Source organism: Doryrhamphus excisus, chromosome 3, assembly GCF_030265055.1.
Source record: "Doryrhamphus excisus isolate RoL2022-K1 chromosome 3, RoL_Dexc_1.0, whole genome shotgun sequence".
Lineage (NCBI taxonomy): Eukaryota > Metazoa > Chordata > Actinopteri > Syngnathiformes > Syngnathidae > Doryrhamphus > Doryrhamphus excisus.
Window position 1 is genome coordinate 25,029,099 of NC_080468.1, and position 12,111 is coordinate 25,041,209.

The window sequence follows — 12,111 nt, forward strand, 5'->3', positions numbered from 1 at the left end:
CCGCTTCCCGCCATCCCCTGGGGCTGGTGGATGAAGCCTTCGCCATCCAAGACCTCCAGCAGAACCTGGCCTCTAATGTTTACCTGGCAGCCCAGCGCAAAATGGTCCCCGAACCACCGCCCCAGTGGAAGGAAAGGGTGTCCTACCAGGCCTCACAAAAGGGTGGAGGCCAGCCTTGGGGCCACAGTAGAAGTGGTGTCTCTGCTATGGCTTATGGATCCCTGCCTCGACAGTGGCAGCCTCACAGGCCACCCTCAGTGGGGCAGCAAACACACAAGTCTGTCACTGGTGTAAAATATTATCGGAAACAGTAGGAAGCACTTTTAATTTTAATTTGTTTTATTTGCATGCCGTACTTAAACACAACCACAGTGAGACTTTAGACTTAGACTTTAGAGGGCTTTTTGTTGTTGCCGTGGTTGCTCATATTAAGCATGATTAATGACCCAGAAATGGTTCTCTTATTGATGGTGTCAGAAGTAGGATCACAGAAATGAACTCACCAATTTGGCCATGAAAGATGCAACCTTTCTTGGAAAATATGTGCTTTTTACATCCTCTTTAAGATCAAGAGGAGGGGCTTGTGTTACTATGGCAACCATCACTGCATCAAACTGCAAAGTTTTTTAATATAGCACACCCTGCTACTGTAATGTAACAAGGAACTGTGGTTCTCTAAATTTAGACACTTGTCAGCTACAGTAAATACTGATGACAACATAGTGACACCCACCCGTCCATCCACCCACCCACTCATTCAGGAAGCCCCCCCCTGTGCCGTGGAGTGTACCCACTTGGTTCACACCACCATCTAGGTTCTTTTGCCACCTCCTGTACCCCGACAGGTGCACCAACAGACCCCTCTCCAAGGTCCTTAAGAGCAGGTAAGAAAGCACCAACATGGGTGCTAAGTTGTCAATTTTTTGAATGTTTAATTTTTTTTTCTTTTTGAAGAAACATTTGTATAGAACCCTCTCAATGTACTTCCTATTGTGTATTCTTTTCCGCCAATTCACCATATATTGATTCCGGGAGTCCTGACACCTCTGCTAGCAGTGTCTGGATGAGCATATGTGAGCAGTTTAACAGGCCAAGGTTATTTAAAGAGATGAGCTAACCTTGCCCTTTTCGGTCAGTCAGCACTTGGACTGCATGTACTTGATGTCACACATGCATTGTAGTGTGTAGGTCATGCTTACAATGTGTGACAATTCCAAATCCCAGGTGCAGCCATGTCGCTGTTCTCCACCATGACGACCAGGGAGCGGAAACTTCAGGCCGAAGCCATCTGTAGGGAGGTGCAAGCCCTGGAAGGTAGCATTGTTTTTCCTCGCCTTCCTTCTATTTCAGGTATACTGATATTTTTTTGTGTCACGGCTACAGGGCTACAGGGTTTACATTTACGCATATACTTTTGGTGTTTGAGGATTACAAATGGTTCCACTGACACGAATGTACCTCATAGTATGGTAAATAAGAGTTTTATTTTTTGGTGAAACCATCCATTTCACTCCTTAAGTGTGAAGTAGTTTACAATTTCCTTTTTGTGCCTTTTGGTAGAATAACAGTAATGGTAGATTCCATCTTTGTGAATGTACCTCATATGGGCAATTATTGTTACCAACTTATAAAAGTCAAGGTTACAAAAGCAGCCATTTTACCTTTTTACATAATTAGACCTGATTTGAGCGTCTTATCAAAACACAGAGACAAAAAAATGGCTGGTTGTCATAACTCCATAATGTTCCTCGTAGTACTGTAATTATTATTAATTATTTTGTTACCACAAGTAAACAGGATGTGGTGCACAACACTCTTATTTTGAAGGCCAGACGTGTGTTGTGTGTGTTGCAAAGGTCTCTTGACTGTTGCTAAACAGACAAGCTGCTACATGAATGAACATGCCTCACTGCTCATCCTTTGAAGTACTGGGATACTTTTTTTGTATCAGAAGTAAGATTACCAAAGTAGTCACAGTCCGTGTATTCAAATCATCAATGATTGTGCCAAAGTTATAAAAGTAGCAATTTTACCATTTTAGGTACTCTGATATACAGCTTTAGTGCATGCTGTACCTCCTATGGTCAACTGTTGGCTCCAAACAATAAACATCAAGCTAGTTTATCCTTTGACGTACAGTATTCCCTCATTTATTGCGGTTAATTGGTTCAAGACCCAACCGTGGTAAGTGAATTCCCGCAAAGTCGGATTGTTTCTTTATAAATGCAACATTTTTGTAGTTATGACATAGAAAATCTGTTTACCATCTTCTCAGTGTGTTTTTTTTTTACATTATTAGAGCCTTCTCGGCATGAAACAAGGCACCTTTATATTTGTATTAGCCAACGTAGTAGACATTCAAGACATATTAGACATAAAACACTCACAAGTTACCATTGGGAGAGTTTTTTGTTGTTTTTTTTCTGCGTAGCAAACTTCCAAAGTTGGCTATTGTCTCATCAATGTAACACTACTACACCTTGTGACCAGTGTAGACATAGACATAGACTTTCTTTATTGTCATTGCACAATAACACAGCAGTGAAATGTAAAAAAAATAAATAAATAAATAATAAATAATAAATAATAAATAATAAATAATAAATAATAAATAATAAATAATAAATAATAAATAATAAATAATAAATAATAAATAATAAATAATAAATAATAAATAATAAATAATAAATAATAAATAATAAATAATAAATAGATTACATTTACAATATGAACAATGTTCAGCGTAAACAGTAATTTGTACAAATAATTTAAATAATTTAGAATAAGACTACATATAACTTTTTTGTTCATTTAGCCATTTTATGGTTAAAAATGCGTACATTTAGGCCAGTATTGGGGCGGGCCCCCTTGGAGTTGGCAGGTGAACTGTTAGGGAGGGCGTGAGAGGCAGGGAGGACGTTGAGTATTAGTGCAGACCTGTCAACATGTACAAATTTGTCGTACTCATACTTGTATACACTTGTATGCTTCACCACTCTTTATTTTTCTTTTTTTTTTTTTTACTAATAATAGTCCGTAGTCAACGAAGAAACAGTGACATTTAATTAGCTAATTTTGAAAAACTGATTGAATTGAGTGATATCCTTTTTGGTGAACCAACATCAGGACATTTGATCTTTTTAAGTACTCTGATATACTTTTGGTGTCAGAAATAGGAGGGTTCAAGTTAACTGTAATTTGTCTATATTTACACATATTGACTTACAGACACGACCCTGGCCGTGAATACTTTTATGGCCCAATGTAAGCAATCCCTTTGTCGTCTTGACTACGCTATTTGAGGCGAGGACAACTGCTGTCTGGCAATGGAGGACACACTGACAGCTGAGAGATACTTGTTACCACACTTAAGTGTACGTGTACACTCAAAACATATTTTAAAGAGTAACCAAATCATTTTACTCTTAAATGTACAATCATGTACTTGTCCTGTCACAAGTAAGATGGCAAAATGAAGTAATACTGTTTTGTCTTGTTTTTATGAGGAGATGTGGAGATGGATCTGGGCAAGAAGGTGAGCGTGCCAAAGGACATCATGCTGGAGGAACTGTCCCTTGCCTCCAACCGAGGAACCCGCCTCTTTAAGATGCGGCAGAGACGTTCAGAAAAATACACCTATGAAAGCGTCCAGAATAACAACAACACACACATGAATGTATGTATTATTCTTAATATTAATATTATTTCTTATTATAGTAACAGTATTATTTCTTTAGATCCTCTATATCAGGGGTGTCCAAACTTCCAACGAGGGCCACATACTGAAAAATGAAACTTTGATATTTTGTCATATGCTAAGAAGTTATGTATATTTTGCGATATACCCCTAATGTGAATAAGCAGTATAGAAAATGTTTTTTTTTCCCCAAATATTTCAACATTTCTTCATGTAAAATAACAATTTTTTCAAAAAGGGCAACTTTATTCTTTTTCTCTCATAATATTACAGCTTTGAAAAAGTATTTTTTACCGAAATGATGTTATTTAACATGAATAATATATTTTTATAAAACGGCCCACGGCCCCCACTTTGGACAACATAGTGCTTTATATAAGTGAGCCTTCTGCTGGTTTTAAGGACCTTTTAAGGACCTCTTGTGTACTATTCAGTGACCGTTGAGGCCTCTACAAAGTAATGATTACACTAAAAGGAAGCACCCCCCCTCCTCTTGCTTCCTTTCCTATCTTTGAAGTGACTCGCATATTTCTACTTTGTTTATTGCTCGAGGGGAAATGGAGTGGATTTTGTTTCAAGTTTTTCATCAGGAAGTTCTGGAGTAAATCATCATAAATATCTTTCACTGAGATGAAAGCTGCGGCACAGTGTCTCTAATGTCTGGTCGTCTTTCTCGTCCATTCCTTTAGAACACAGTGGACTCTCAAGCTGATAGTTCCACACGGGATGATGATACTGAGAAGCAGGCCTGCACAGTTGATATCACTGAAACAGTTCCACATCCAGACAGTATCGCCCCTGGTAGGCAAAACATGTGATAAAACACATATTGCATTGAGTTATTTTTTTTAATGATTTTCTACTACATCTGTATATTTACGATTCTTTTACAGTATGTACCACGATGTGCACTCATGTTTTTAGCATTGTCTACTTCGGCTTTACTATTACGCTAGTGTCCCAATCAAGTGCAACTTATTAACTTGCTTACTAACTTTCAGAACATCTTTATTTCATTCAGCTCTTTCTGATTCTCTTACACACATTATTACACAGAGGGAATTGAGTCCATGTTTGAATCCAGTGGAACTGCATTAACCACCATTTTTGTACATAATATGAATTATCTTAATTTTTAAAAACGTATCACAGTTGTCCCTCGTTTATCGTGGCTAATTAGTCCTAGACCCGACCACGGTAAGTTAATTTTTTTCATTGTTAGCGCATAGAAATCATATTTACGACATACATTTTTTACCATTACTAGAGTCATGTAGTCTTGAAATAACACCCCTATAGTCAGCTTTACATGACAATTATTCATTGCTTACATCACATTGCTAATGCTGCATAGCATCCTAGCAAATTTTCATTCATTTTCATTTCATTTCACCATTTTCAAAAAATACCATTTCAGGGCAAAACGATAAAATCTTTGCCATTTTGCCATTCTGAAAACCTTTCCATGTGGAAGCCAAAAACTTACCACTTCTACACGGAATAAGAGGAGAAGTTCTTTTCACTCTCTTTCACTCATGTTAGACATGCCATTAACGACCGCGATAGAGTGAGAGAGAGATATTGAAACCGGAGTGTAGCGAGGGACAAATGTAAAAAAAAATTAACCATACCTATGATAAAAATGAATATTAATTAAATTCTTATTATTTATATCCATTTTCTTTTGTTTACATTATCTTGAAATGCAAAAAATAGAAAACACATTCTTTAAATCGCATATGTTTGCAAGCTGGAGGCCTATCCAAAGCACTATCCTTCTTCGAGCTGGCGCGTTACATAACGTGGGGGCGTCGTGTCACATCCAGACCTTTCACAATGAACAATCCCCCTTCCTGAGTTTATGTTTTGTCCTCTGGGGGAAGACGCAGAGACCAAACAGTGTTGTGTGGACGTTTTCTTTTCTTTTTGGCTTCTTTTTCCAGAAAGGATCTCCACCTAAAAGATCATCTCAGGTCACGGAATATGGTTCTGACTTTAACTCATGCACATCTAGTGTACGTCAAGCAAGGCTAGAAAACAGGAAATGCTTGTTAGGGGTGTCGCAAATGCCGTAAATCTCACTTAAAAGATTGGCTGGCCAGACAATGGTAGAGTTTGGAAACAGCCTCTGGAAGCAGCTGTTGCTAATAAAAGTTAAAAACAATAAAAGTTTTGGACATAGATTTAAACATGTATACGCAAGTTGTGTTTGATGCAGTTCCACTTCTCATAATGTTTCATAATTACAAGTATATACATTGGAAAAAAATGTATGCCAGCTGCAATTGAGACATTCATTCATTCATTTTCTACCGCTTTTTCCTCACGAGGGTCGCGGGGGTGCTGGAGCCTATCCCAGCTGTCTTTGGGCGAGAGGCGGGGTACACCCTGGACTGGTCACCAGCCAATCACAGGGCACATATAGACAAACAACCATTCACACTCACATTCATACCTATGGACAATTTGGAGTCGCCAATTAACCTAGCATGTTTTTGGAATGTGGGAGGAAACCGGAGTACCCGGAGAAAACCCACGCATGCACGGGGAGAACATGCAAACTCCACACAGAGATGGCCGAGGGTGGAATTGAACCCTGGTCTACTAGCTGTGAGGTCTGCGCGCTACAATTGAGACATGTTGACGCAAATAAAAAACACTAAGTTTAGTCATAAAAAGTCAATTTAGTTGGTAGATTTATACTCCATGGAAGTAAAATTTTATTTTGGACAATATTTTCACCGTGGAAGAGTGGTTAGCATGTTGGCCACACAGTTTGGTCGTAAAAAGAGTAAATTTTGTGAGATGCAGTTCGACTTTTCACAGAGGTAATTAGCTTCATTATGTACATTAGAACAGTGGTTCTCTGCTGGTGGGTGGGGACACAAACACGGGTTGCGGGTCCATTCTGGGTGGGTCACAGACATGGCAGTCAGAAATATGACAAGGTTTGATATGTTTTTAATTTTTAGCTATAATTTAGTCGTGTGTCATTCCTGTTATATGTCAAATATGTGATTTTAATTAGTGCAATTTTGATACTTAATTTTAATTTATGCAGCTGCACTGTGGTTGAGTGGTTACCGCACAGGTCACACAGCTAGGAGACCTGGGTTTGAGTCCCCCTCGGGCAACTCTATGTGGAGTTTGCATGTTCTCCCCGTGCATGCGTGGGTTTTCTCCGGGTACTCCGGTTTCCTCCCACATTCCAAAAACATGCTAGGTTAATTGGCGACTCCAAATTGTCCATAGGTATGAATATGAGTGTGAATGGTTGTTTGTCTATATGTATGTATGTATGAATAAATTACAATACTTTCACTCTGTAAAGTGGCGTTTGTGACATGTATCTGTTATTATTATAATCATGGTTTATTTCTGCAATGAGCCATGTTCCACAGATGGCTCTAGACCACACTTTGGAAACCCATGCGTGTTCCCCATGAGGGCAGCTGTTGCTCAGCGAAGTAACTAGGAGTTCAGAATCAGAAGGGGAAATCCTGCAAGGCGGATACCTTTGTGGAACGCCTGTATTTAATTACCCAGTAAATTCCACTTTTAATGTGTACCTCTGCTTGATAAATATAGTGACCATGCCCCTAAGTTGTCAACACGGATCTCCTCTTCGTATGAGGTACATTATGAAGCGGGGTTATGATTGCCACATTACGTCTTCATGTCGGATGCACACTCTCTGCATGTCATAAGAAGGGTGCTGCCATTATTACATTTGATAGTGATTAATAGTAACAAGAAGTCCAAAGTAACTTTGATCATGTGTAGAATTACTACAGCGTCTGCTTGAATATTAACACATGTGGCAGCTGTTCAACTTCAATGAAAAAAACATCCACACGTCACTCCCTGACACTGACACTGACACTGACACTGGGAACACCAAAGTAGTTTGCATTGCAAGGTTTAAAGTGTGTATAAAGCAGGTAATGCACGCTTCCATTATTGCCTTATACACTGCCACATCAATATTATTATCATAGTATGCCATAGATCACAGCTTTTTATTACTTAATAACTTATAACCGCTGTCTTTGCCATGCAATCATCCCAGGGTACGGAGGTCCTTTAAAAGATGTCCCACCAGAAAAGTTCAACAGTACGGCCGTCCCAAAGTCCTACCACTCACCGTGGGAACAGGCGATCATCAGCGACCCAGTCTTAGCTGAGACTCTCATAACCCACATATCAGAGCCGGAAGCACCAACAAACCGACCAGGCTACAAAAGTTTCAATCGGTGAGATCATTAACAGTCTTGTTTGATTAAAAGAATGGCTAATTTAAGTTCCCTCTTCATGAATCACTTTTAGGGTGGCGACTCCCTTTGGTGGCTTCTCCAAGGCACCCCACCCTGCCCCCATAAAGAGGCCAAACGTTGAGCCCACCCTGCCCGAATACCCCGAGCTCAAAGATGACTCTGCGCCATGTCGCCCCTCCTTTAACAGGTCTGCCCTAGGGTGGGTGTCCACAGATGCGCCAATCACCCTTTCCACTACCGTTTGCCAGCTCCCTGAGTCGGATGACCTTTGAACCTGTCATGCTGTAACTGATGTTGGGTTGGTGAAAAAAAAATCTATTATACAGTGGTGTATAATAATCTCCAATGTTTTTGTTTTTGCTCAATAAAATTGGGTCAAATGCAACGTTTCCCAGTCCACCTCACTTTCCTCCACTCCACTTTCCTCCATTCCATTCCACTCAACTTCACTTTACTCCTCTTCATTCTACTTCACTCCATTTCCCTCCACTTCCATTTTAGTACACTTCACTCCTCTTCGTTTTACTCCATTCCGCTTTACTCCACCTGAAATGGGGTGGACTGGGACAAAAATTTGGCCTTGGACTTTTTATGGCCCCTTTGTACAAACGGACGCACAGCTGCTATTGCAAGATTTGGAAAATAATTACAGATTATGGGAAAATTTAAGGCACATCATCCAACACAACATTATACTCAAAAACATTCAATCAGTCAGTCTGTCATAGATATTTTTTAATGGCCACATATTAGCCTAGTGGGTTAGCATGTCGGCCTCACGGTCAGCCGATTGGATGCCCACATGGGAATGTGGGTGGTTGAAAAAAAATTGCTTCCACACTGTGTCGGATTAGTAAGTCTTTGCAACCAGACAGAATTGGATCACTGGGCGAAAAGGATGGAATACACAAGGCACACCTACGTGTGGCGCTGTAAACAGACCATGTGACACACCAAACGATAGAAGAAGAAAGAAGGGATGTTGTCTTTCACTTCTTCCAGACATACTACAAAGTGGACTTTGTAGTATGTGTGACATTTTGGAATATAATACAACTAAATATCAGGACAATGTCAACTGGGGTGAGTCATGCCAGTCCAAATATTGAGATATTACGTTGGTGTTGTCATAGCTCACTTGTTGTCATAGCTGGTGTTTTCAGATTTTCTCACTCTGGAAGCCTTTTTAAAAAAAAATCAAGTTTCAGGACACGACATTAATGACTGAAACAATAAAATACTGTTTTGACTTGAAAATGTTTCCGTGTGGATAGCACCGAAGGATCCGAATCGCTGTTGAAACATCTGTGTGTGGAGTTCTCCCTGTGGGTTGCGTGGGTTTTCTCCAGGTAGTTCCGGCTTCCTCCCACATTCCAAAAACATGTTAGACGGATTAGAGACTGTCAAATTAGGTATGAATGTGAGTCGAATGATTGTTTAAAATTAATATCCTATTTTAGTTGTACTCAGCAGTCGTTTGCTCCTCGAGTCAGAATATGTGTGTCAGATGGACCGCCATGCTGTGCTGCTTAGATCAGGTGGTAATAAATATTATATGTAGCATTCTGGTCACTAGGCATTAGTAATGTTATAAGATTACATTAAATTTCACGCAGTATGAAGACTGACTACGAAAAACTTACCACTTCCACATGGTATGAGAGGAGGATCTTTTTTTCCTCTACCTCAGCCAAGTCGACATGGCAGAGGTTGAGGGGGAAAAAAGATCCTCCTCTCATACCATGTGGAAGTGGTAAGTTCCACAAGTCGATATGCCATGGCTGAGGTCAAGGGAAAAAAGATCCTCCTCTCACACCATGTGGAAGTGGTAAGTTTTTGGCTCTTTTCCCTTTCTTCCCGCTCTAAGGAGTGCTGATGGAAAGAGGCGGCCAAAGAGGATTGATCTGGCCAGTGTGTCATCCAAGTCAGGTCCAGGGTTTAGAATGTCTTTTGCCTGAAGTCCGCTGGGATAGGCTCCAGCTCAAGTGCCATAAAAAAATGAATGGATGATCCCCCTGTTAGTTTTTTGTTTATGTTTTGACTGTCCAAGTTGTCAGTACAAATGTGTCATATTGTCGGCTACCATGTGACTAAATTCAGCGTCAACATTCCAAGCCTCAGTAGGAGAACGCTTGGAATGTTACCACTCCCTTTCCCACAACCCCCCCCCCCTTCCTCCTCCTTCTAGTCCAATATTGAATTCCTGTCAGTGGTCACTTTTTGGAAGACGGTGCGTGAAGTATGAAGTAGCACTGCCAAATCACCCACTGAATAAATGTAATGCCACTCTACATTAATAGTGTGTGAACTCTATTTGCACTCTGTTTGGAGCGTTTATCACAAGGCACCAACGGGAAATAATATTGGCACAGGCTAGTGGAGGCTAGTAGAGGGGGGGAGTCAGACAATTCGATTATTAGTGTCTAACTAATTTACCCTCAGGCTGTTTCACTTGGCATGAGGGAGACGCTGCACTCTAAAGTAAGCTGTATGCTCTTGTTAATTCACTACATTAATATGTATATAAATATATGCTATACAAAATGTATAAAAGTATATAAAACCAACCTGTATTCTTTTCAGTACAATGTAAATATCTTTTTTTGTTGTTGCACTTACTTAACTCTACTTAACTTCAGTCTACTCCATCCAATCTATTCTACTTTACTAAACCATAATCTAGTTTACTCCACTGCACTCCATGTTACCCAACGCTACTGTCCGTTACTGTACTCCACTCCCCTCTACTCCGCTCCACTGTACTTAACTTCACTATACTCCATCCAGTCTGCTCTACCCCACCCACTCCACTTTTCTCCACTACAATCCACCACTTTAACCCACTCAGCTATACATCAATATGTTTCACTTTACCGCTATAATTGACTACACTCTACTAAACTTTCCACTTTCCTTCACTTTACTCCAGGTCATTACCTTAAGACAAAAACAGGTTAAAATTTAATAAAATAAGTGTGACAAAATGAAAATCTAAAAATAAAAAATATGTCTACTAATACAAATAAAATAGATACTATAAAAATTCTATATAATAACTGTGTTTTCTACTTCCATACTCAACATGAGCAGTGAGTGATTCTAGGGAAGGCATTATTACACAAGAACCCTCCTTCACGTTCAAACAGGTTGAGCAGGTCGTTTTGAAGTCAACGAGATGCCAATTAGCTGATGTCGCAACAGGAGCAGCTGTCCTTTCCAGTCGCTCCATCAGCAGTCCTGAGTCGTCGTTTGGGGTCCCTCGGGTTTCCATCTGCGCACACAGCACACACCTAACTCATGCCCCCTGTGTGCTGACAGCAGATAAACCATTGAATCCCGTGTTGTTGTGTTAAAGGGAGTCAGAGCTGAAAGGGCACAGTGAGACACTTGATTAAGTACTAGGAGTATTAGGAGTTAAGCATTAGGAGTACTATAGACTATATGTTTGGATGCGGCATTAACCCCTGTAATATTGTTTCCAAGTAGACAGTGTTGTCCGGCTTTGGGCTGATGGATGGGTCGCAGCAGGTGTTGGTTCTCACGGGAAGGTGCAAAGCCTTATGGGATATCTAAAAATACCAAGAAGGATACAAGCCATGCAACCCTCGGGGGTCAGCAGGGTGGTGTTGGGTTGCCAAGGGTGTGTAGAGTGTCTTAAAATCAGGTAAAATGACGTAACAGGCATGTTGCTCAGTCCGCCATAAGTGTGATAATTATATGGACTAGCCTTATTGGGACATACAGTACAACTTTAAAGACTGAATGGTCTGAGCTGCATGCATGCCCATGTGAACTTTCTTGGAAATTTCAGGTACAATCATCATTACACACATTGGCCCGACTTACTATTTCTTATGTGTCTCTCTTAAATCGTTCCCTCTGCAACATGTGTTAAAGGATCCTACCTTTAGATTGGAACAGACGTTCTCATTCGACTTTGCTATTAGTTCATTAACAGCTGTATTTAATAATAATTTAAAAAAAAAAGGCCAACACTCAAATACACAGTGCGCCTGAACATTTCATCAGGCATGGCCGGCTGTGCTGATTAGGAGGAAGGAAGGAAACAGATACGAGTTGCTCATCATTCAAATCAACAGATGATTAAAGAATTCCCTGTCTATTGTGGGTCAACTCTAT

The 12,111-nt window shown here is 40.1% G+C and overlaps 1 protein-coding gene across 4 annotated transcripts; it reads left to right on the forward strand.

Annotated features, from left to right (window-relative positions):
- The first annotated feature begins 315 nt into the window (after window positions 1-315).
- LOC131126299 (myozenin-2-like) lies at window positions 316-9,552 on the forward strand. 4 transcript variants are annotated; one of them, XM_058068665.1, is made up of 7 exons: window positions 316-884; window positions 1,225-1,314; window positions 3,229-3,374; window positions 3,510-3,676; window positions 4,387-4,498; window positions 7,767-7,950; window positions 8,024-9,552. In XM_058068665.1, exons 4-7 carry the CDS (start codon window positions 3,518-3,520, stop codon window positions 8,241-8,243), a joined length of 675 nt encoding a protein of 224 aa, XP_057924648.1. In that variant the 5' UTR covers window positions 316-884; window positions 1,225-1,314; window positions 3,229-3,374; window positions 3,510-3,517; the 3' UTR covers window positions 8,244-9,552. The 4 variants fall into 4 exon arrangements, with proteins under 4 accessions (XP_057924648.1, XP_057924647.1, XP_057924649.1 ...); XM_058068664.1 differs by lacking the exon at window positions 3,229-3,374; XM_058068666.1 differs by lacking the exons at window positions 316-884; window positions 1,225-1,314 and adding an exon at window positions 1,444-1,953.
- The last annotated feature ends 2,559 nt before the right edge of the window (window positions 9,553-12,111 follow it).

Excerpts from the sequence above, each read along its gene's own strand:
- LOC131126299 (XM_058068664.1), top strand. The coding sequence starts at position 1,233 with ATGTCGCTGTTCTCCACCATGACGACCAGGGAGCGGAAACTTCAGGCC. Across the intron at positions 3,677-4,386 it reads ACAACAACACACACATGAAT|AACACAGTGGACTCTCAAGC; the intron begins GTATGTATTATT and ends CCATTCCTTTAG. Across the intron at positions 4,499-7,766 it reads TCCAGACAGTATCGCCCCTG|GGTACGGAGGTCCTTTAAAA; the intron begins GTAGGCAAAACA and ends CAATCATCCCAG.